The 21,954-nt window shown below is 39.2% G+C and overlaps 2 protein-coding genes across 11 annotated transcripts in view; one reads left to right on the plus strand and one right to left on the minus strand.

The window, feature by feature from the left end:
- Nucleotides 1-1,578: 1,578 nt before the first annotated feature.
- Nucleotides 1,579-14,067, minus strand: sgo2 (shugoshin 2). Of its 4 annotated transcripts, XM_085134916.1 has the most exons (10): nucleotides 13,873-14,067; nucleotides 10,203-10,323; nucleotides 9,991-10,107; nucleotides 9,721-9,896; nucleotides 9,516-9,590; nucleotides 8,378-8,451; nucleotides 5,589-5,728; nucleotides 3,679-5,505; nucleotides 1,924-2,044; nucleotides 1,579-1,840 (listed from the first exon to the last, which is right to left on the minus strand). In XM_085134916.1, the coding sequence occupies exons 3-10, from the start codon at nucleotides 10,073-10,075 to the stop codon at nucleotides 1,735-1,737; spliced, it is 2,604 nt and encodes an 867-aa protein (XP_084991042.1). In that variant the 5' UTR covers nucleotides 10,076-10,107; nucleotides 10,203-10,323; nucleotides 13,873-14,067; the 3' UTR covers nucleotides 1,579-1,734. The 4 variants fall into 4 exon arrangements, with proteins under 4 accessions (XP_084991042.1, XP_084991041.1, XP_084991039.1 ...); XM_085134915.1 differs by lacking the exon at nucleotides 10,203-10,323 and having other exon boundaries at nucleotides 13,738-14,067; XM_085134913.1 differs by lacking the exon at nucleotides 10,203-10,323 and having other exon boundaries at nucleotides 13,873-14,066.
- A 931-nt stretch (nucleotides 14,068-14,998) lies between these two features.
- The window catches only part of pikfyve (phosphoinositide kinase, FYVE finger containing), a 36,088-nt gene continuing 29,132 nt past the window's right edge, over nucleotides 14,999-21,954 (plus strand). For 3 of the 7 annotated variants that reach the window (XM_085134902.1, XM_085134903.1, XM_085134904.1), the window contains exons 1-3: nucleotides 15,189-15,742; nucleotides 17,648-17,844; nucleotides 19,529-19,684. In XM_085134902.1, the coding sequence (XP_084991028.1) occupies nucleotides 15,660-15,742; nucleotides 17,648-17,844; nucleotides 19,529-19,684 (436 nt within the window). In that variant the 5' untranslated portion in view covers nucleotides 15,189-15,659. The other 4 variants (XM_085134901.1, XM_085134907.1, XM_085134905.1 and 1 more) reach the window with 3 other exon arrangements.

A 21,954-nucleotide genomic window follows, 5' to 3' on the forward strand; every position in this document is an offset into this window, starting at 1 on the left:
TGTCAGAGTACTACAAACCATTACTGAAGTAGGACCTGGCATCCAGATATGTGGACATCACATTTTGGGTTGTCTAGACCAAAATACAAAATTTTGCTCTACAAGGGCCTGACATTCACTTACGATGACAGTATACTGCCACTGCTCTATCGAAATTTAAAACGGATGTCCTCATATGTGGATCTCATTTTTCTCAGAACCAAAAATCTGGTTTAAAAAAATCCCAAAAAAATCTGGTAATTCTTTGTTTTTACATTAATCAGGTACCAATCAGCCCAAATAGCAAAGAGAAATTAAAAATGCATGCCATGAAAGAGTTCGGGTCTTAGGAGGTTAAGGAAACAGCAGCTTTTTAGCAATGTAGTGACTGAGGTAAACCTTATTGTCTCTGCCAAGTAGGTTATTCGTGCATGTCATCATTCTGTCTGTAAACATGATAGATCAAGAAGTGAATGAATTCTAATAAAACTTTATAGGAGTGTAGATCCTGTTAACGATCCATTAAAATCTGCCAAGTTAATGACTCAGCTGTTGTCATAAACAAAGCCTTGTAACTTTGTACTTGTGTTAAACATTCTCAACACAAGTACTGTAAAAGGATTCAAACTATTATTTCATATTTGATCCCCGACTTCTCCTTCAAGGTCGCTCGATTCGGTTCTGAATGTCAAAACGATAACACAGAGCTATTTATCAAAACAATGTTTCTTACTGCTGTTGTTTGTATTGCCAACATACAACAATGATACATGGTGATTCTAAATATCAGATTACTTTATTATGACTGTCGATTACAGTAACAGGTTCTAATTATTTGAATACTTAACAATATGACAATGTCCCTGAGGTAGGGATGCAACGATACCAAATTTTTCAAACCGATACGATACCGATACTTGGATCTGAGTACTTTCCGATACAGAGTACAAAAACCGATACTTCTACCACACACACAAATGCAATGAATTGGAAGACAGGTTTTATTTTATTCTCTGCCGATAATAAATAATATCTTAATAAAAATGACCACAAAAAAATTTCAAGTGAAAAATAAGCACTTCTGTTAAATTATTGCAGAGTCTCCACATTGTAATTTAACAGAATATCACCGAACTATTGGCACTGTCTCTAGGGGATGTCCCCCTAGTGGCCAATCTAAAAAACTACAACGAAAATGACAAGCCACCCTCTGATTTATGAAATAAGCTAGTATCGGTTCATGGTATCGGTTAACTTTTACGAGTATGCGTACACGCACATTTTACAGTATCGGCCCCGATACCAGTATCGGTATCGGTGCATCCCTTCCTTTTTGATGCCAGTTTGATATTACTAAAAATTACACAAATTTTACTAAATGCTATACATGTGATATATGTGCATAAACAAAAAACCCAAATCCCTAAAAGTCCATCAACTGAGCTGTGCTAGCATTAAAGATAAGATATACATTTTAAACCAGATTTGGGAAATTCTCTTTACAGAAGTTAACAATAATGACTACAATAGTTTTTTAGTGACACTTTGTCTTGTTGAGTGTCAGCAGAACACAGCTTGAAGAAAAGACACAAGAACAAATACTTCAAATTTCTACTTTAATGTGAAATGTAAAGCACTTAAAGACACAATACTTTCTGGTTGAATCTGTAGAAAAATGATTTTAGCAAACAACTTTAATAAGAAAACAGCTTAAAATCATTTTTAAAAACAGTAAAATGGAAAAAAGACAAATTATCAGTTGACAGTCGTCGTCATCTTCTTCTTCTTCTTCCGGCCATCCTTAAACACAGGAGAACTCAGGAATGTGGTGTCAGTGAATTTATCTCCACGCCTTATTTTGCTGATAGAAAACATAAATGAGGTTAATACTGTGCTGTTCTGGGTTTTCGCGGGGCCACAGATTTTAGACAGAAACATCCTCACCTGTTGAGAGGCGGCTCCTTGTAACTCACGGCACCCTTCCCAGGTCTCCGTCTCCTGCTTCTCTCTCCATTTTCACAGTCTGGTGTTGTCAAAGTGTTGGTTACTGTTGATAAGACTCTGCCTGCGGGGACAAACAATAAGAGCAATGCAGCCCCATAAGCTTGAAAATCCTATGTCACCGCTTTCACAAACTAGGGTTTCCATGCCACTGGCCTGCTCATCACGGCGACATTACCCCATCAGCCTTTTACGGATGGGTTTGCAAAAAAAAATGACATGAATAGAACTGCAGTGAAATACAAAAACATACATAAACAGCAGGTAACCAATACGTTTAGAGGATACAAATTCAACCATAGTATCTCCATTTTACTCACTTCTTCCTGAGGTACTGCTAAGCACAGCATCATAGCATGCTCCATGCATATTACTCTGTGCTTTGCTTCTCAGCTACCCTCTACATTTACTCATACTGCATTAGGGCTGTTCGATATAACAATATATATCGGATGACGATATAAAAACATCTATCGTTTCATTTTACGCTATCGTTTGTTTCGTGGTGTCGCAAAATAAACTGTTTACGGCAATATTTGTTCATGGTTTTGATGGTCACTGTAGTGGCTATATTAATTTCTTAAAGTTCTCTCTTTCTCTTATATTGAATATAACCACACTACGGACGGACAAGCGCCTGTTTTTATGCGTCGTTTACAACGACGGTAAAACCATCGAGTGTCCGCTTGTTTATTTTCCACATAATGGGTGGCTGTAGCTCAGGTGGCAGAGCGGATCAGCCACTAACCAGAAGGTCGGTGGTTCAATCCCAGGCTGCTCCAGTCTGCATGCCAAATATCCTTGGGCAAGATACTAACCCCATGTTGCTCTCCGATGCATCCATCGGAGTGTGAATGTGTATGAATGTTAGCTACTTAGCACTTAAGTTTAGAAATGCTTGTGTGAATGGGTGTGATTGGGTGAATGAATTAGCTGTATAAAGCGCTTTGAGTGCTCGGACAGAGTAGAAAAGCGCTATATAAGAACCAGTCCATTTACCATTTACCACATAAACCTTTCACAATAAAGCTCAAGATCCTGTTGAGACTGAATCACGTGAAAGAGTATGCAGAGTGTTTACGGATGAGAAGCAAAAAAGAGCCACCAGGTGCTAAAAAATAAACCTTAGACTCAAATGTTAGAACAGGCTTTTCCCCGCAGCACGCCATCTAATAAATACTCACAAAGAAAACGGCGGCCGTTACAACTACAACTGTCTAAAAATGTATAGTTTCATGAATCGGTTAAAACACTCGACTCCAGGTACACGACGCACAGCTGGAAACACTTCACGCAAGTCGAGCTGCCCGAGATTCACAGAATTTGCAGAAAATGTTACATTTTTGTGATTTATATCGTTATTGGGACGATAGATGGATATGAGGATATGAGATTTTGGTCATATCGCACAGCCCTATACTGCATTATGATATAGCCAAATTCACAGTCTGTCCTTATGTATATACTTTTCTGTTCAGATAAACGTTTTGGGGACATTTGCCACAAACATTAATGTCTTAAAGTGACAGGGTATTGGACCTTTGAATGTCTGCTATGACCTCAGTGATAAAAAAGTACAATTATCACCCATCTGTCACAAACGAAAACTAAAAATGTACAAACCCAGTAACATAAGAGCTGATGACAGAGCTGTGCTTGCATTAGACTGTACTGCTGTAAATAAAGACTGTTCCACACCTGGAGAGGCTTCAGCCTTTCCAATTGTCGCGAGCCTGCCTGGTGTTTCCCTGCTTGGAGTGGCGGGTAGAGAGTCCACATCGATGTGAGCTGTGCTGTTATCCACGTCCAGCCACGGCGGCAGCTCATCCATCAGCAGGTCGCCCAAATTCTGATGAACTGCCTGGTCGCTGGTGTCCACCGTGTGACTGCAGGTGTCCGATGCATTCGACATCCTGGTGATGTTTTCAGAACTACATCCACTTCTGTTCTTAGTTTTTCGTCTGTAGACAACAAAAGTCTTCCTGGGATATCTGGTTTCCGTGGCTGTGTTCAGCATGAATACATTTCTAGATGATGTGGGACTCGAATCCCTCCTGGACTGCGAATCATTCAGATGTTCAAAGATTTCATGCTTTTCACTGATGACAGAATGTGAGTTGAGCATTTGTAAATCATGCAATTGATCTTTAGCGATTTCAGAATCAAGCCAGAGAGCAGAGGCGTCTCTAGGGTCAGGAGGATAACATGTTTCACTCTCAGATCTTAAGTCTTTGTTGTCTTTTTTCTTCGTCTTGTCATCTAACAAGTCATCACCCTCTTCTCGCTGCACCACTTTGTTCCTGCAGGGCTGCCCTGTTTTGTCTCTCCTGGATTTTTTAGGTTTTTGAAACTGTGATCCTAAAGCCGCCTGCCAGTCCAGTGGCAGTGTTTCACCACTGTCACCGCTACTCGAGTCTTCTCGACAGTTCCCAGAGTCCTGAGTGGCCACCCAGGATCGCTTCCCAGAGCGCCGAGTCTTTGAACGATTGCTTGATTCTAAACGTCCAACAACGCTTTTCTTCATGACTGCTTCTTCTGCCTGAGAGCTGGATCCTGTAGGAGGCGCCACATCATGCTCTGGTGAGTCACTGTCGCCGGTTATTGAGATAACAAATGTCTCCCTGCATCTTGATTTGTGACTTCCCCTAGAATTAGTCACAGTATTAGTTTTGCTAAAGGACAGACGCTCCGCATGCTCTGACTCTGGTTGTGCACAAAGCAGAGCGTCCTCCGAGACTTGAGACTGTAAGCTTTCATCTCCCGCTTTAGGTTTTTGGACTTTCTCCTGGTGGGATTGGCTGCTCTCACTTTCATCAGACGGCACAGTGAATAAACTTTTCCTGGTTACTGAAGAGGCCCTCTTTCCTTTAGCTCTGGACTTCCTGCATGTTATTTTGGAACTTGCTTCTTCAGCCACACTTCTGCTGGTGCTTGAAAACCTAATTTTGGGATCAGAGAAGTAATCTTCCACATCCATTTGGTCTACATTTGTGATGTTAGTGCGGTCAGAAGATTTGACTTTATCCTTTGATACTTTCTGATGCTTGCCCAGTTTAGGAATGCGAGTGACAGTGGCAGTACTTTGATCCTTCAACGGCTTTTTATGTGCTTGTAACAAAGATGCAGACTTCTGCACTTCTATACTTGAGCCGCAGCTTTGCTCCTTGTCCTTTCTGCCAGAGCTGACTTTTTTTTTCGCTTTGGTTTCCACAGTGACTATCTCAGTGGCTTCACTTAAGGTCATCTCCATGGTTGCATTGAGCAAAACAGTTTTCTCTTGATTTTTGCCAAGCTGTGTTTCACTTTCCATGGTGGAGACACTGGGAAGATTCTGATCTCCAGAAAGGGATGGTGTGGATTTTTCACAAGTCTGACTGTTCTGAACAGAGATGACGGAATGAATATCAGCCTGGGACTGAGAGGGATTCTCCACATCTTCCCTCGGCGTATTGGCCATGCCAGACGCTTCTATGTGGGCAGTCTGTGCGCACTGGGTGGACAGCCTTTTTTCAGCTTCTGTGTTATCTGCACAAAAAGCAGAGTACATCAGCATTTCACATCATTAACATTTTGCAGTTAACACTAAAACTTGCTTAAATCACGCCTACCGTTGCAAACATCAGTCAACTTTTCACATGTATTTGGAAAAGTGGAGACGTCCTCGATGTTTTTTTCAAGCAGGGCAGATGTTGTGTTTTTGCTGGTACACCACAAATTCCTTGAAACATCTGTCTGCAGCAGTAACTGACTAAAATGAGACGAAAAGGCAAGATATTAAAAAATACATATAAATTTTTTTTTCTTCTTTCAACTCACTAGTGAATGCAGGTGCCACCCCTCAGCCTCCTAGTAGACTCAAACTTGTCTGAGAGTTTTAGGAGATGCATCTGTGGAATCAACTGTGAAATCCTACATTGCATTCACAAGCTTGGGTCCAACTGAGAGGGCGATGACAACAACTCCATCAGCTCTTTTGCAGCTGAGGGGTAAAAAAACATTTCACACTCGGGTATTGCTTTTATAAGTCTGGTTTAGTGACAGCAGTCTGACACTGTTATTATTATCATCGTTTCTCACAGCTTTTCTCCACACTGTTAATGGAAGTAGTAGAGCAACTTTTCACAGTGCATCAGGTAACATATATTGAGATGTCTTGCAGCTATATTTTGGAGTTTGGGGACCCTATATGTAACTATAAGAATGTCTATAAGAATATTAACGTGTGATAATCCACTTGTCGTTATAGACCAAGATCTCGCTCTATGTTGAGGCTAAGGTATTTTAAGTAAATGCTAAATTGACCACTGTTAGGCCGTGTGCGTGCGCAAACATTTCTATCACTGAAAACAGAATTTTACAGTCAAGTCCTAAAGTATTTGGACAATGACACACTTTTCACAGGCTCAAAAGTAATTTGACAAGATACCAATTATAAGATTGCTTTTAATACTCAAATTTGTTAAAAATCCTTTTTAGTTAATGACCGCATAAAGTCTAGAACTGGCAGACATCACCAAATTCTGTGTTTCCTTTTTGGAGTTGAAAAGTTAAATGCTCCATATTCCTCAAGCAAAATTAAGGTAGCACATAGATCACACGTTTGATCTTGATGAATGGAAAATCCAAGGTGAACATCTTTCCTGATATTTTATACATATATTACCAGTTAAATGTTTGGACACAGCTTCTCATTTAATGTTTTTTCTTTATTTTCATGAGTATTTATATTGTAGATTCTCATTGAAGACATCAGAACTATGAATAAACACATACGGAATTACGTAGTAAAAAAACACATTTTAGATTTTAGATTCTTCGTAACAGCCACCCTTTGCTTTGCAAACTGTTGGCATTCTCTCCATGAGCTTCATGAGGTCGTCACTTAAAATGGTTTTCCAACACTCTTGAAGGAGTTCCCAGAGATCCTGAGCACTTGTTGGCCCTTTTGCCTTGCCACAGCCTGGAGGTGTGTTTGGGGTCACTGTCCTGTTAAAGAAAAATGAACGATGGTCCAACTAAACGCAAACTCAATGGCATGACGCTGCAGGATGCTGTGGTAGCCATGCTGTTTCAGTGTGGCTTCAGTTTTGAATAAATCCCCAACAGTGTCACCAGCAAAGCACCCCCATACCATCACACCTCCTCCTCTATGCTTCACAGTGGGAACCATGAATGTAAAGAACATCCATTCATCTTTTCTGCACAAAGACACGGGTGGAACCAAAGATCTCAAATTTGGACTCATCAGACCAAAGCACAGATTTCCACTGGTCTAATGTCCATTCCTTGTGTTTCTTGGCCCAAACAAATCTGTTCTGCTTGTTGCTTTTCCTTAGTTGTGATTTCTTAGCAGCTGTTTGACCATAAAGGCCTGATTCACACAGTCTCCTCTGAACAGCTGATGTAGAGATGTGTCTTCTACTGGAACTCTGTGTGGCATCTATCTGGGCTCTAATCCAAGGTTCAACACAACTTCTGCACGACACAACTGATGGTCCCAACCTCATTAAGAATAAACTCTGACAGGCACACCTGTGAGGTGAAACCATTTCAGGTGACTACATAATAAAGCGCACTGAGAGAAGGCCGAGGGTTTGCAGCGCTGTCAACAAAGCAAAGGGTGTCTACTTTGAGGAATCTAAAAAACAAGACATATTTAGATTTTTTAAAGATTTTTTGCTAAATAATTTCACATATCTTGCTTCATATATTTGATGTCTTCAGTTTTTATCTACAATATTATTTTTACTACAAAAAGTGGTACAAATAAAGACAAACCATTGAGGTAGTGTATAACACTAAAATGGGTCTTAAAGTGTGAAAATTAAAACCCTGGTTTTTCCCCTTGTGCCATTAAGGCCATTCTCCCAACACTTAATCTCGATTTAACGGGTGGGTTGAGGCTGATACTTTTTCACATAAATCTGGGTGGGTTTGGATAGTTTCCCTGAATAAATCATCATTTAGAAACTGCATTTTTATTTACTTTGCCCAACATTAAAATTTGTTTGATGACCTGAAAAATGTTTTGTTTTTTTTTTTTTGCAAATATGCAAAAAACAGGGAGGGGCAAATACGTTCTCACAGCACTGTGTAAGAAAAGCAACTGAAGCTGTCAGTAAGATAAAAACATTGTGTTCTTGTCCGTGTCTATTCAATAATGTGCTGTTTTTTAAAGTGATAAATGTTACTAGGTCTGTCATTGACTTTTATGGAAACATGACCAGGCTGCACATTCTGACACATTTAGGTGGCGTCACTGAAGTGACCTTAATAAAAAAGGAGTGCAAGTCTGAAAAGTGTAAAAGAAATGTCAATGCCATTCAGAGATGCCTAAGCTAAATCAGTGGTTCTCATTGCAAAGAGCTGATCACTGTGAACTCAGTTCATTTCTGACCTTCCAGCTGCAAGATTTTCCCTTCCGATGTCACCAGACGAGATCCGGGAATCTCCTGAAAGGCTCTGAGAATCCTGTGAGAAGCAAATGTTAGTATGGTTTGATATTGCAATGCATTTTCTTCTACTTTTCTACTTAAGTGGCTTTCAGTCTAAACATTTCCTAGGATCCAAGAAATGTTCACACAGGAAGCGATTCACTTGTACCGCATCATTTCATAGCTGACAGTTGGTCACTCGTTGACATTCCAGGCTTAGTTGTCTAGATAATCCTCCAATGCAATTACCAATCAATCTCACAGTCTCACTGTGAACTTAAGAAAAGTTCAAGTTGGGACCCAAACACTGCACACCAGCAGCAGTTATTTCATGCTGTTTCTGAATGTCACCGACTGTCTATGGTCTCCAGTTGCCAAGTCACTGCTAATCTTTTCCTTGGTGCATCGTTAACCCCTCAGAGGATGAATGTTTGACTGCCAGCGCTACAGTGTGTGTGTGATGCTAAATTAGAGGTGCAGCCAATATTTCATTACAATCACTGCAAGCCAGCACACATCATGCGCAGCTTCTTACACATCTGAAGTAGCTATGGGAAACTTTTAGAGCCCGACCGATATATCAGCCAATATTAGCAATCTGTTGATAATCATTTTCATTTATCTGCTGATAAATTAAAATGTATAATAACCGTTCAACCAGTTATCAGTAGTGACACTGAATAGTTTGTCCGTAAGCAGTCAAGCAGAACTCAAACAAGTAATCCACGACTTGTTGGGCTCATAATGAGCTACAAAGGATCAGTTTAGGGAAATTTGTTTTCTGTGCCTGAAATTTTAAAAAAAATATGGATTTTTAAATAATCAAATATCAGTATCATTACATGTCTTTCAAATCCTGTATTGGTGAGGCTCTAAAAAAATTCATCTGTCAGCTGACAAGTTGTAAAGATTAAAGATAAGTTGTAGAGTTGTAGAAGTTAAGAGTTTGTCAGCCTTGAACAGTCCTGAAGTTATGTGCATCAGTAGGAAACCCTGCATTGTGCCAGTTTTAAGTAAATTTTTCAGCAGCGCTCACCAAAATGTCACAAATATGTCAATATGCCACAGAAACTGTAAATATGTATTGAATGAAATCCTTACGCTGTCAGAGAACAGGTCTGCCACCATGTCCAGGTGCTGCAAAGCATTACTACGGAAGTTGTTCAAGATAAGGAGCTGCAAGAGGAAAACAAGACGCTCTGCAGTCAATGCAATCAATCCAGCGGAGCATCGCTGCACTATTCTTTGCATCATGACCAGTAACTGTCTACTGCTGTAGAAGAACACAAGCAAACGACAAACGCACCAGTTTTCTGTGCTTGTATTTCTTGGTGGCTAATTCAAAGCAGAGAGCGTCCACTTGTTTCTGCAGGTACATGACCTCCATCTCCAGCTGGCTGCTTCTCCTCCTCTGAGCTTGCAAGGCCAGAGCTAAGGCTTTGTTGTTGGTCTTCAAAGAGACCTTGAAGAAGGACGAGGTATCTGGTGCGGAAACACGACAGTATTTGTGTTTGGCATTTACATGAACTCTTCTTTCAGCAAATTTCTGAGATCCAAAAAAAGCAAACAGACTCACTGAGAAGCTTATTTTTTATCTTGGATGCTGCAGTTGAAGTCTGCTTGGTAGCCTTCGAGGCCATCATAGTCTTCAAAGAAAACATTATCAGATGAACAGGGAGACTCGATCAAAAACCTGAAAAAGATACACACGTTAGTCATCGTACACAGTAATTAAGAACACCCAGCAGCATGCATGTGTTTGTCTTTCCTGTGATGCTGTCAAGTCACCAGAAACTGTATTTAAAAGATGGACATAAGCATGCTGCCATCATCCACTGCTTAGTCAAGTCCTGATGTGAAGCATCAGCCTGATCATCTTGGTATTTTCAAATCGGACATGACAGTGGATCTATGGAGGGAAATTAGGCTACGTTCACACTGCAGGTCTTAATGCTCAATTCCGATTTTTTTGATCAAATCTGATCTTTTTGTCTGCTCGTTCACACTACAAATAAAATGTGACAGCAAACGCGCTAGTGTGAACCCTCAAAGCGGCCCGCATGCGCAAAAGAAGACGTCACACACAACGCGCTCTGTTTAGACCCAGACCAAACAAGATTGTTTGACTGATGGCCCTTAATATAAAGACGTGTTTCAGACTTTACGTCTCCCAATTTAGCTTTAAGTTGTAAAGTTATTTTGTTATTTACATATGGCCTAATAATGATCCTTATTGCTGTTTTAGACAGGAGCGGTGCTTCAAAGGATAGTTGCAGATTACTGTCAGAATCTGCAGATTATACAGTACAAATAAAATGTTCACATTTCTCCAACATTGTCTTCCCAACAGTTTCACTGGATGGCCAAGAAGCGTTCGCAATGTCTTCTCCGGTGCTGATAATTGGCATGTATGGCATATGTCTTAACTAACCTATCGCCACTTAGTGGACAATCTTCTGCTGGGAAAAGGGTCAGAGCACAGCCCTGGTTGAACATTCCTGTGGCTCATCCTCTGAAGTGAATATGTGCTAGCTAAGCTGTTGTATATTTTGAATATAGAAATGATCCCGGTGATGTGACATAACACTTTCATATTCATCCAATCATTCCTCGATAACAGCAGATTAATATTAACATTATCTGAATGCGTAATAAACAGTCGATCATTGTTATCAAATCAGCTGAATCAGCAATACAGTTTGAAGAGTATGTCTGCTGTTCCTAAACTATCACCATTTTGTCAGAATGATTTCCCATTGGAAGATTATTCACTAAGGTGTGACAGCTTATTTAAGCCATATATGAACTCTCATATACTACTGCATGGCATATTTAATTGATAAATGTATCATTTGTAGTAAAGAAGTGATGAACTCCTCTGTTTATTTAGAAATAAACACCCATTTTATTTATTTATTAAACACAGGGAACCCACAGGTCCCAGTTTTCCAGCAGCACTTAAATGCAGTTTATATTTGTGGATCTGTGGGAAGCTGGCAGTATGAAGAGCCTCAGAATTCCACATGCACATGCAAAGTGATGTTCTATGTGTATCAGGCAATATGTGCATTCATATTTTTGTGAGCAAAAATCACAAAGCAAATAACTTCAGGCATTTTACACGCAGGGAGTTTTCCGAAAGAGAAAATGATTAGATTTGTGGAGCTAAACTTAAATATGTGTGTGTAAATATCACTCAGGTTTTGCATTTGTAAAATAGTTTTCTGTGTGTTCACACTGCCCTGCATTTGTGTGTGGATTGGACCATTTTTTGTGAGTATTCAGAATTACAACCAAATCTTTACAGACATTTGTGACTTAATGCATGCTTGCCAATCATATCCCATACATTTGTCAACCTTTTGAGACTAATTTCACACAATATTGCTCTGAGAAACTAACGTTGGTTTTGATAGGTCATTGGCTAAAAGTTGTTTCACTCTGCTTTATCTTCTCTTCTGACTCAAATGGGACAAAAATAGTAGAAAATGAAAAACATACTGTATTTAATATGACGTAAAACTAGTGACTGAGACAATAAACTCAACAAGAAATGTTCATAGATGTCATAAATCAGTGAAATTCTAGAATCCGACCAATATATTAAATATTAGTCTAACTTAGCTCTTATAACAGCATTTATAACAGCTATGAAATTAAACAGTTAAGAGTGTTGACGTTGTACAATGTGTAGAACACCACAAAGACAACAACCAGCTGATCCAAGCAGAGTCGGAGAGAATGCAGATGCATAATTCACAGCTAGTTGTGACGGTAAACAAAACTATTTTTAAAATGCACTGTTATATTATCTTAGTAAGGAATCATACGGAATATTAGGGAAACCTGTTTATATTTTGTGTGTCTGAATGAAAGAAAGCTTTTTAAATTATCAAACATTAATTTCAGTATTGATCTTTAAAAATCCTATATCAGTCAGGCTCTGCTGTCTTCAAGTCAATTTCTCTGAAACCAGACCTTTTTTTTTTTTTTTTTTACAAAAATAGTGGTCACCTTTTGATGGCTAATAGAAAAACATGCAGGTTTCTGACTTGCTAACTGGATATCACCAGTTAAGTCATATCATAAGGGACATCCACACAGGAAAAGGTGATTCGAATTTTATTTAAATAATAATAATAATAATGGATAATAATAATAATGGATTGCATTTATATAGTGCTTTTTGGGGCCCTCAAAGCGCTTTACAATTCCACTATTCATTCACTCTCACATTCACACACTGGTGGAGGCAAGCTACAGTTGTAGCCAAAGCTGCCCTGGTGCAGACTATTTGTGGCCATCTAAATAGGTATGGGCAATGAATTATCCAAAGGGGACACATGACAAACTGGGACTGTTTTGGAGGCCCACAGCAATAAGATTAACTCGGTTCTGCTCAACATTGATTTTATATCTTTATAGGTTGCTGCAGTCTACCACAACAGTGCCAAATTTTTATGTGGTCCTTTGGGAAAATTAATTACCCACCCCTGCTGTATAAAGTATAGAGAAATGATGGTGACTTAATAATGGGGGCAAACCACAAGTTAAACTTTTCTCAGCTTTAAAACGACCCACTGAGGCAAGCAGCAATGAGGGTAAAAGGTACTGTTGACTGGTATGTGAGGGAGTGCATATGCCAGATGGTTACCTAGGCAACCAGAGGATGGCATAGCCACTAACAACCAAATGTTATCTTAAAAGTCATGCATGACAATGTGGACGATGTTTAGTGGCACAATGACTATAAAATTTGAAAAGTGCTTGTCATTAAGAGTTTGGGGTTTCTTTTCATAAGAATAACTTATTAATACTGTATCTACTACATTAACCATCACAAACAAACGGGTAACAATATAAAGGAAAAACGAGGCGAATCTTATAAAGATGTAGCCCACCGCATGCCACCACAGCAGCTTGTAGTGTCCCCTCCCTCAGCTTGAAGGATGAAACAATTCTTCCAAAATTTATTCTGTCATTAGATCTTTCATCCCATCACTGTCAAACTTCCCATAAGCGAAGTTATCATATAAGTTATAGTATATAACGTAATCAATATGTACCTCTCAATAGGTGAAGATTTGCAGTGACTCTTCTCTATTACAGGACACGTCGACCCAAATCATGCAGTAGCATAACTAGACCGACACATTCTTTCATTGTACGTTGTCAAGGATTCATGTTTTCCTAAAACTGTCTGGATATCTTTTTTCTTACATAACTCGTCTTGTACCTGCTTTCAACAATAAAAAATACCCATGTAACCCACTGTGATTAAGTAATAGTTTTTAAATAAAACAATCATAAGATATGTGATTACCTCGGCTCACAATCCGGAAGTCTTTTATAATTTGTCTGCACTGTGCTTCTGTTAACATTAGCTTAGCTTACTTAGGCTAAATCTGCTAGCACGTTCGTGTAACCGGCGTATTCTCGCAATTTGGTCAAAACTTACGGTAACTTCAGCCACTGGTAAGACTTGCCTCTGGAAGATCTTAGTAACTACCCTTCATAGCCACGTAAACTGACGTTCAAATCGATTGAAACAAGGCTAATCATGACTTTACCGAATAAAAATGTAACGCTGCTGATTGCTTTTTAAACATAAACAAAAAGGCAGCCGGGCTTCCACGCAAGCGTTACAGGGCGTGTCCAACAATTTGAAAACCAATCAGAAACTATGTAAGCTGTTTCCCGAACTTGTTTTGTCAGGCAGCTCAAAGCTAGAAGTCACCAGGTTTTAGCGCAGATGTTTAACTTTACTGACAAACTTAAGTTAAGAGTGACATAATATTAAAAATAAACCGATAACAACTTATTTCATATAAAAGACTAAATTCAGAGGTTTAGTCTTCGAACAGTTTGGCTACACAACTTTTGTCTGACAAAGCTGAATGTAGGAAAAGACAAAAATGATAAAATTGAAAGTTTTAGCTCACAGAAGAGACACTTTTGTGACATTAAATAAATAAAAATAGAAATAATCCACAAAATGTTCCCCTTTTCACTCAAAAAATGCAATTTTACATTGTATGAGTTATCCATTTACAAAAGGAAAAACAAAAGAAGAAATTACATGAAGAATAATAAGAATAAGTACAGCGGCATCATTTAACAACATAAATACCACAACATTTTTAGTAAAGGTTGGTCAGACTTTGTAGTTTTCTACAAAAACCTCTTATTTGGTTGTACTGACTTTAGGAAGAAGCGTTTTACCTTATCAGCTTGACTGCTGTTGTAGTTTAGACTGCTGTAGACTGTTGTAGCTTTTTTATGCTTTTTTTCTTTCTTTTGTATGTGTGTTTATATACATCTCTTAATTGTAATTATTTTGTAATTTGCTTATTTTGCTTACTGTCTTTCATATAGCTATGTGACTCAGTCTGCTACCCTGTGTATCTGTTACTGTTTATTTGTATGGAGAATCAAATAGCCATAAAAATGTAATAGAAGTAAGGTAATGGCTGAATGTGTTTAGCTGCACTTGAGACATCCCTGTTCAAACAACATTGCTTTTAGTCACCGCTAAAGTAGGAGACTGCCGCCTAGCTGTCGTCTTCTAATGAGCGCCTCCATCGAACATCTCTATGTTCGGCTTTTGCGCCTGGCTGGTCACAACCAGTGGTGGGAGTCGATTGGATAGGTCTGTCTGGTGTTTCAAAGGAGTCGTTTCCTCCAGGTGTTTTACAGCTGCCTTGAAAGCGGGGGTGCTCCATACAGTTATGTCAGTCTCCTATAGTGAACGGGTAATTCATATTTTTTGCTGTCACGGCAGTTACCCAGATTTTACGACCAGTAGAGCCTACCGGCTAGTTAGCATACGAAGCTAGTACTAACTAGCTTGGCTAAAAACAGTTGTAGCTGCTTCTGTACTGTTCGTCAAGCTAGTTGATCAGCACGGCTTGAGTTGAGTCATAGTTTCCGCCTACAAAAAAACAACTAATTCGTTAAAAGACATTTCAAGATACTTGTAATTATAAAGTCAATATGCTAAATTAAAAACTGGTGATATAAGATGCGTAAAAGGTATTAGTTTAGGTAGTTAATAGCGAGCTAGTGGCTAACTTTGACGACTAGTGAAAAAAATGTGGAAAATGGTGATGGATATCTGTGCAGTCTATAAGCATATCCAAACGACAGCAATCTTTAGCTCTTTGATGGGGCTGAGGGCTTGGTCGTGTCAGGACACTGTAGTGACGCTTCGGCCTATTTTGATCACATGATAAGGTGGTGGATGTGATGCCTCTGCTACTTCTGCTTTCACTACTAGTATCTAAAATGGCTTGTATTGCAAACTCAAAGTCCGTGGCCTTCTTGAGTAGGTAAGTAAAAAAGAGATTGGTATCGGCTTTTAAGCTTTGATCACGGAGAATTTTAAGAAGCGGATGCGGACCAGCCGAGAGTCTTTCTTGTCACGAGTTCGAGTTCATGTGTGGGACCGTCAGCGATCAAATGTTAGATATGTCAGCTTTAGGTTGCAACAGCAGTGTGTGAAAGGAGATACAAAGATGTTGTTACCGTTGATGAAAAAAAAAGAAATTACAGAAAAAAAAAATCAAAGTAAAAAACCTGATAATTTCTTCTTTATTAGCAGACTCTTTTCCAAACATACTATTTGAAAGAAATTAAACAGGTTGCCCTAAAATGTGGACTTCCTTGTTCACTGTGGTATACATTGAAATGGTTGCTGGAGTTGAGTGGTTACACCACAGAGTGAAGATCTGAGCTCGTGTTTTGAAGTTTGCAGTCACAAGGTTGTGTCATCAGTTTCAACATTGGTGGTGATGGTATTGGGCATACAGACTTCCTGTCACCACTATTACAATTGTTGGTCACGCTGAGCCTATTTCAACAGGTTTACTGGGTACAATCTGAGGGGACCCAGCATGGACAGATAATCCTATAACACAGACTCAGTACAGACTCAGCTACCAGGTCATGCAAATTGTATACACTGCTCCCTAAGCAAAGACTTTGGTTGCACAATAACACAGGGATTTAAAGTCACCACTAAGGATGGAAAAGTCAGAAAATGAATAGAAGGAGACACAAAAGCATAAAGCTCAACAGTTTTCATCTTGTTTTCAATGTCAGGCTGTAATTTTAGTTTTTAATGCCCTAAAGTTGGGCATTTTGACATTGGAGTCTTTGGATTTGACTTGCTTATGGTGAGTAGCTACGTGAGGAACTACCATTCTGGCAGGTCTGTCTTGGCTTCATTTTCAGCCTGGAGTTTGCAACTTGGCATATTCCTGCTATTTCTGGTCATTCAGTAAATAAACATATATGTTATGCTTGACGAAATGAAAAGCAAAAACAAAAAAACAAATGGCTAAAATACTTTTATTACCATGGTCATCATTTTTTCCTTTAGAGTACCCAAAACCCAAAACTTCTTTGGAGTGGGCCACACTTCTTTTTATATATATTTAGGTAAAACTAGAAAATCACCTGTAGGAGACACAAAGCAACCACAAAAAGACATACGACAGCCACAAATAAACTTTTGTGTCCCTTTTAGTCTGGGTAGCTTAACCCTGTTAGCATCCACTAATATGTGGTTAAATATCTCATACCAAGTTTTAACTTTTGATAGCCATCAACAAGCTTCTAGTATAATTCTGGCTGAATATTTAACCACTCTTCTTGACAGAATTCATTTAAATTTGTTGGCTTCCTGCCACAGAACTGGCTTTTAAGCATAGTTTTAAGTATAGGACTTTGAGAAGGCAATTCCAGCAGCTCAATATTAACCTCCTTTGTCCATGGTAAAATCAGCTTTGATGTATGTTTTGGATCATTTTCCTATTGGAACACTCAGCTGTGTCTAAGTTTAAACTGTCAGAAGCCCTCGGACAGTCAGACCCTTTCAACCAGTCCAAAGATGTTAATTGTAAACCGAGAGGAGCTTAAACAGCTTGTTTCAGAAAGTGGACAAACTGCAAGACATATAAGGATTATTTTGAACTTTGAATCATGCAAAACTGCTCTCGTAGAAAAACAATGTAGTCCTTGAAATGTGTAATAGGTTATTTATTAGATGACAGAGCGTGCAATTTGATTGTTTTTAGGCAGGGTAGGTGCAAGAATCTTGGAGTTAAAATAGTCAGCAGTTACTGATATTTTTGCAGGTAAGTTTCTAGGAACTGACTAAAGACTGAATAAGCTAAATGTGTTCTTGCTTACATGTATATTCTTCATTGCATACCTTTTTCCCTCTATGGCAGGAGGAACAGTGACATGGCTACAGATGACAAGTCCTCGTCCTCATCCTCAACGGACTGGAGCGTGGAGCCAGCTGGCATCTCACCCACCAGCCCCTCCCACCTGACTCACTTCAAGCCACTGACTCCAGAGCAGGATGAACCTCCCCTCCGCTCTGCATACAGCTCCTTTGTCAACCTGTTTCGGTTTAACAACAAAGGTGAGGAAATGCGCAATATAATCAAATAAAAGCCCAAGAATTTCACTTGAGTTAGTCCAAAAGCTACACTCTGTATCGATTTTTATTTCTTTAATGTTTGAAAGTTAGAGAAAAGTGAGACCGCTCACTGATTAACAGAGATTACATATAGATATTTTGCCTACCACTGCCTAACACAGTGTGATAAATCTGTAGCGGAAATTACATCTTACAGTATTTTTGACTCGACACAATATTTTATAGAAGATGTTTATCTGAACCGGAGCCCGGACCCAGTGAGCTGCACAAGTCATGAATTAAAATTCTCCAATAAGTCTGGTCCCCTAATTTTAGTCATGTGATGCAGTCATGTGACCAATTGTTTTGTTTGCTTTGAGTTTTGACAGCCCTATTAAAGATTAATATCAGTGTGTACATGCTCCAGATAGCTTTTCTTCAAATTCTTTAATTCTCACTCGCTTTTGCAACTTTGTACTTTTTTTTTTGTTACTCGCAGCAACAACTCCCCCTCATTGTTAGTCCATTTAAAAAACTCGGTGCTTTTCCTCGACACTTTGCCGCGACGTTTCAAAGAGCCGGAAAGTAAATAAACGGCAGACGGAAATGAGGCAGGTCGAATCATCTTGGGTTTCACGCATGCGCAGTACTGGAACGTAAGCGTTTTCGGTCGTTTCAATGTGGACGCGCAACTCTGTGTAAACGACTGAAAACGATAGTGTGGACGTGGAGCGTTTTCAGATGAAAACGCTGTTTTCAAACGTATCCGGGCTAGTGTGGACGTAGCCTAAAAATATTTGATAATTTTGAATTGGCTGCCAGCAACATATATAAAAAACAAAACAAGGGGCAACAAACTGGAGAAGTTGTGTAATATTGAACACATCAGTAGTATTGCATTTCAGAAAAGCTGATGGGTTCACTACTCTTGTTAAGCGGTACATAATTTGATTACAGATTCAGAAATTTCCACACAAAGAAAAGTTTTTATACATAAGGGACAGTGAAAGTCCCGTGACGGCTGTGATCTGTGTGACTGTTGTAGAAATCACAGCACAGACTCAGGGGTACTCCTCTAAACCGCTGTCAGTAAAAGAACTTCAGCACTGCATATGCAAATGTCTCATGTTAAGATTTTACCATGCAAAGAGTTTAGTTAAAAACTTTTTGCATGGTTTAGTTAAAATGGAGCTATTAAACTACCCTGTCATCTGACCAATTGAAATCCTTTTTTTTTTTTTTTTTTACATCATCCGGTTTGTTATCAGCACACAGTTAAAGAGTGAATCCGACAGAGTGCCTTATTGCACCCGGCCCATCTGTGAAGGCGCCTTTATTGCTCAACAAAATATGCAGATTTTGGAGTCACACGTGCTGTCAACCGGACAAAGACTTTTTCAGGAGCAGGGTTAAGGTTATTTGAATAAGACGATATCAAAGCATGTTCTGCTTGTGTCTCAGCTGCATGAGTCTGTAGTAAAAGAGGTTGGATTCACTCACATTAGAGAGAAACCTTTTTGTGGTTGCATTTAATGCATTTAATTTTCTATTATCCTGGCCTTTAGACTGAACAACAGTCCTTTACTGTCAGATTTCTTATCTTGAAATTGATGACTTTTTACTATTGGCTTTGATTTAACTGCAAACTACTGGACTCAATTATTCAGCACATTCTCTGTGTGTTAAGATGAGGGACGCCCTCCTTCAACAGCCTCAGAGAAGCCAGACATTCCAGCCCCTTCTCCTCAATCAGAGAGGAGAAGCTGGTCCACCAGTCCCTCCCACTCGAGAACGCATCGAAAGCAGCATCCCGACCACTACAGACGCACCTCAACAGCCTCGGGTAAAAGTCACACACTATACACTTCCTGATATTTGAGACAGGTTTGTTTTTTTTATGCTTACAAATTAGTCAAACTCTTTGAAAGCTTTCAAATTCAGCTCCACACTCTGTTGAAAATGAACAGATAGCTGTGAGATGAGAAGAACAGGATCATTTCCAGTGCTGCAAACCTCTTAAACATTTTGATCTTGTGCAAAACCAATAAAACATGTTTTATTGTCACAAGATCATAAAATGCATTTCACAATATTGAATTGAACTGCATCCTGCATTTGGTTCCAGTTTTTGATGGGGAAGAATAATAAGAGTCGTCTCATTCAATAAAGCAACAGAAGCAACAACCATATTGCATATTGTAACATAAGAATACAAACAAGTCATTTGCCTGTCACGGGCTATAGTGTCTGCACGTGTTGTGATGATCAGTGGTCTGTTCTGGGGTCCGTTCTTCGTACCTCGCTAAGTAAGTTAGCTGGATTTGATTGTTGACGATTTCGCGTGATCTTGGATCGTTCGGTTCTCCGAAGGTCATCTGGGACTTGCTGTCATAGCAACAGATCCATAAGTGTAAACCTGCTTGGGAGCAGGCTTACTTTATGTAAACAGGATTAGATCGCGGCCACTCAAATATGTCCGCTTCATTTATACGAAAGCAACAGCGATATTTTTCCACTGTTTTTCCATAAATAAATATTATCAATGTAACTAAAGATAATGCAGTATTTGATTCTTTTATTGATTTCATACAGATACATACAGGTCATTTCCTAAAAAAAGGGAAATGTACTATTAATCATTCTATTTCATGTATTTGATTATTTCAGATGTAATTCCTATTTTAGAGTAGTAATAGTAAATTACTTCGTGTAATCAAGATGAGAGACCACGGCTATAAAAGCGAAGGTGGATTTGGGAAGTCTGTCGCAGCCATGACCTGTCCGTTTGTACGCGAGCAAGCAACCCATTGCGGAAGGTGCAAGATTGATAAGGAAAGCATTCAACCCTAGGGCCAGCTCCTCTGCCGGGGTGTGACGAGGGGGTGTAGGACCACCACCTGTCTTTTTTTGCTCTGCCCTTTTCTTGGTTGCTGTTATAAACAAACAAACAGATTATTTCAGGGTCTCTTTTCAAGAGACTAAAAGCAAGATAAGTGATAAATATTACCATTCTGTAGAATATTCTTATATTTCACTTTTACTTGTTCCCATGTTCTAGCGGGTCCTGTTGTGGCTCTAATGTGAAAGAGGATATAATGTAATATTATATAATAAATTACTTACGAGTTTAATTTGTCAGCAACTTTCTGCCAGCCCTCTCTCCTTGCTTTTGCAGCCTTTGCAGTGTTCCCTTGCGTTTTAATTAAACTCTGAAACTCCTGAAATCCCTCAATCAAGAGTTCTTGCTCTGCTGCCGAAAAATACTGAGCGCGCTCCTTCGACATTTTCGCCGACCAATCAAAGGGTTGCAGATCAATGTTTCTACTATCGATGTGTAGCCCCTTTTAAGCCACCCAGTGATCTCAGATTACTTCATCCAGCTGTACTAATCGTCAACAACAGGTGTGTTCGGAGAACCGGAATAGCGAGCTCAAAGTTGGCGCGATGATTTGATCTTGGATGTAGTAAGCGAGGTACGAAGAACGGACCCCTGGTAAGACTGCTTGGCTGTCATCTGTGAAGAAAACACTGCGCACTCGTTAAACCCTGTTAGTTTTGTACATGCCAACAATGACACTTAAATGACAACTAAACACTGATTCAAACAAAGGAAATTAATAAAGAATTCATAGAAGTGGTCAGGAAAGTGGAGCAAAAATAAAGCTCATGGCAGGAAAAAAGTGTCTGTCTTGTTGTTTTTTGTGATTAAGTTAAAATGTCTTCTGCCTGAAGACACCACCAAACTCCCCTAATTACAGTTTCAGAGGCAAAAAACATGTTCTGTGTAAACCTTTATCAGTGTTAACTCAGAAACAAATGTCTTTGTTAATGAAGCACCAGCTTCTGTGTTTCTTTTTTTGAACAAAACCTGCAGATTTGAATATGAGTTGATCACAGAAACAATTCTGTGAGCGTTTGTGTAACTGTCTTGATGCAATCATCCAGGTAAGTAAGTGCCAAAAAGTTGATTCTGTTCATCTGGACGTAGTGTTTTCAGATGAAGTGACTTCTTCATCCAAGGACTGAAGAAGTCACTTGAATGAGTGACCAAACGTTTCTCCCACTGAAAACGTTACATCCAGAAGAACAGAATCAACTTTTTGGTGTTTGTGT

Source organism: Neolamprologus multifasciatus, chromosome 16, assembly GCF_963576455.1.
Source record: "Neolamprologus multifasciatus chromosome 16, fNeoMul1.2, whole genome shotgun sequence".
In the NCBI taxonomy this organism is placed as follows: domain Eukaryota; kingdom Metazoa; phylum Chordata; class Actinopteri; order Cichliformes; family Cichlidae; genus Neolamprologus; species Neolamprologus multifasciatus.

Coding starts and splice junctions, on each gene's coding strand:
- sgo2 (XM_085134916.1), bottom strand. CDS start 10,075: ATGTTTTCTTTGAAGACTATGATGGCCTCGAAGGCTACCAAGCAGACT. Junction 5,729..8,377: donor GAAAATCTTGCAGCTGGAAG/GTCAGAAATGAA, acceptor GTCTCATTTTAG/TCAGTTACTGCTGCAGACAG. Junction 5,506..5,588: donor GTTGACTGATGTTTGCAACG/GTAGGCGTGATT, acceptor CTTTTTGTGCAG/ATAACACAGAAGCTGAAAAA.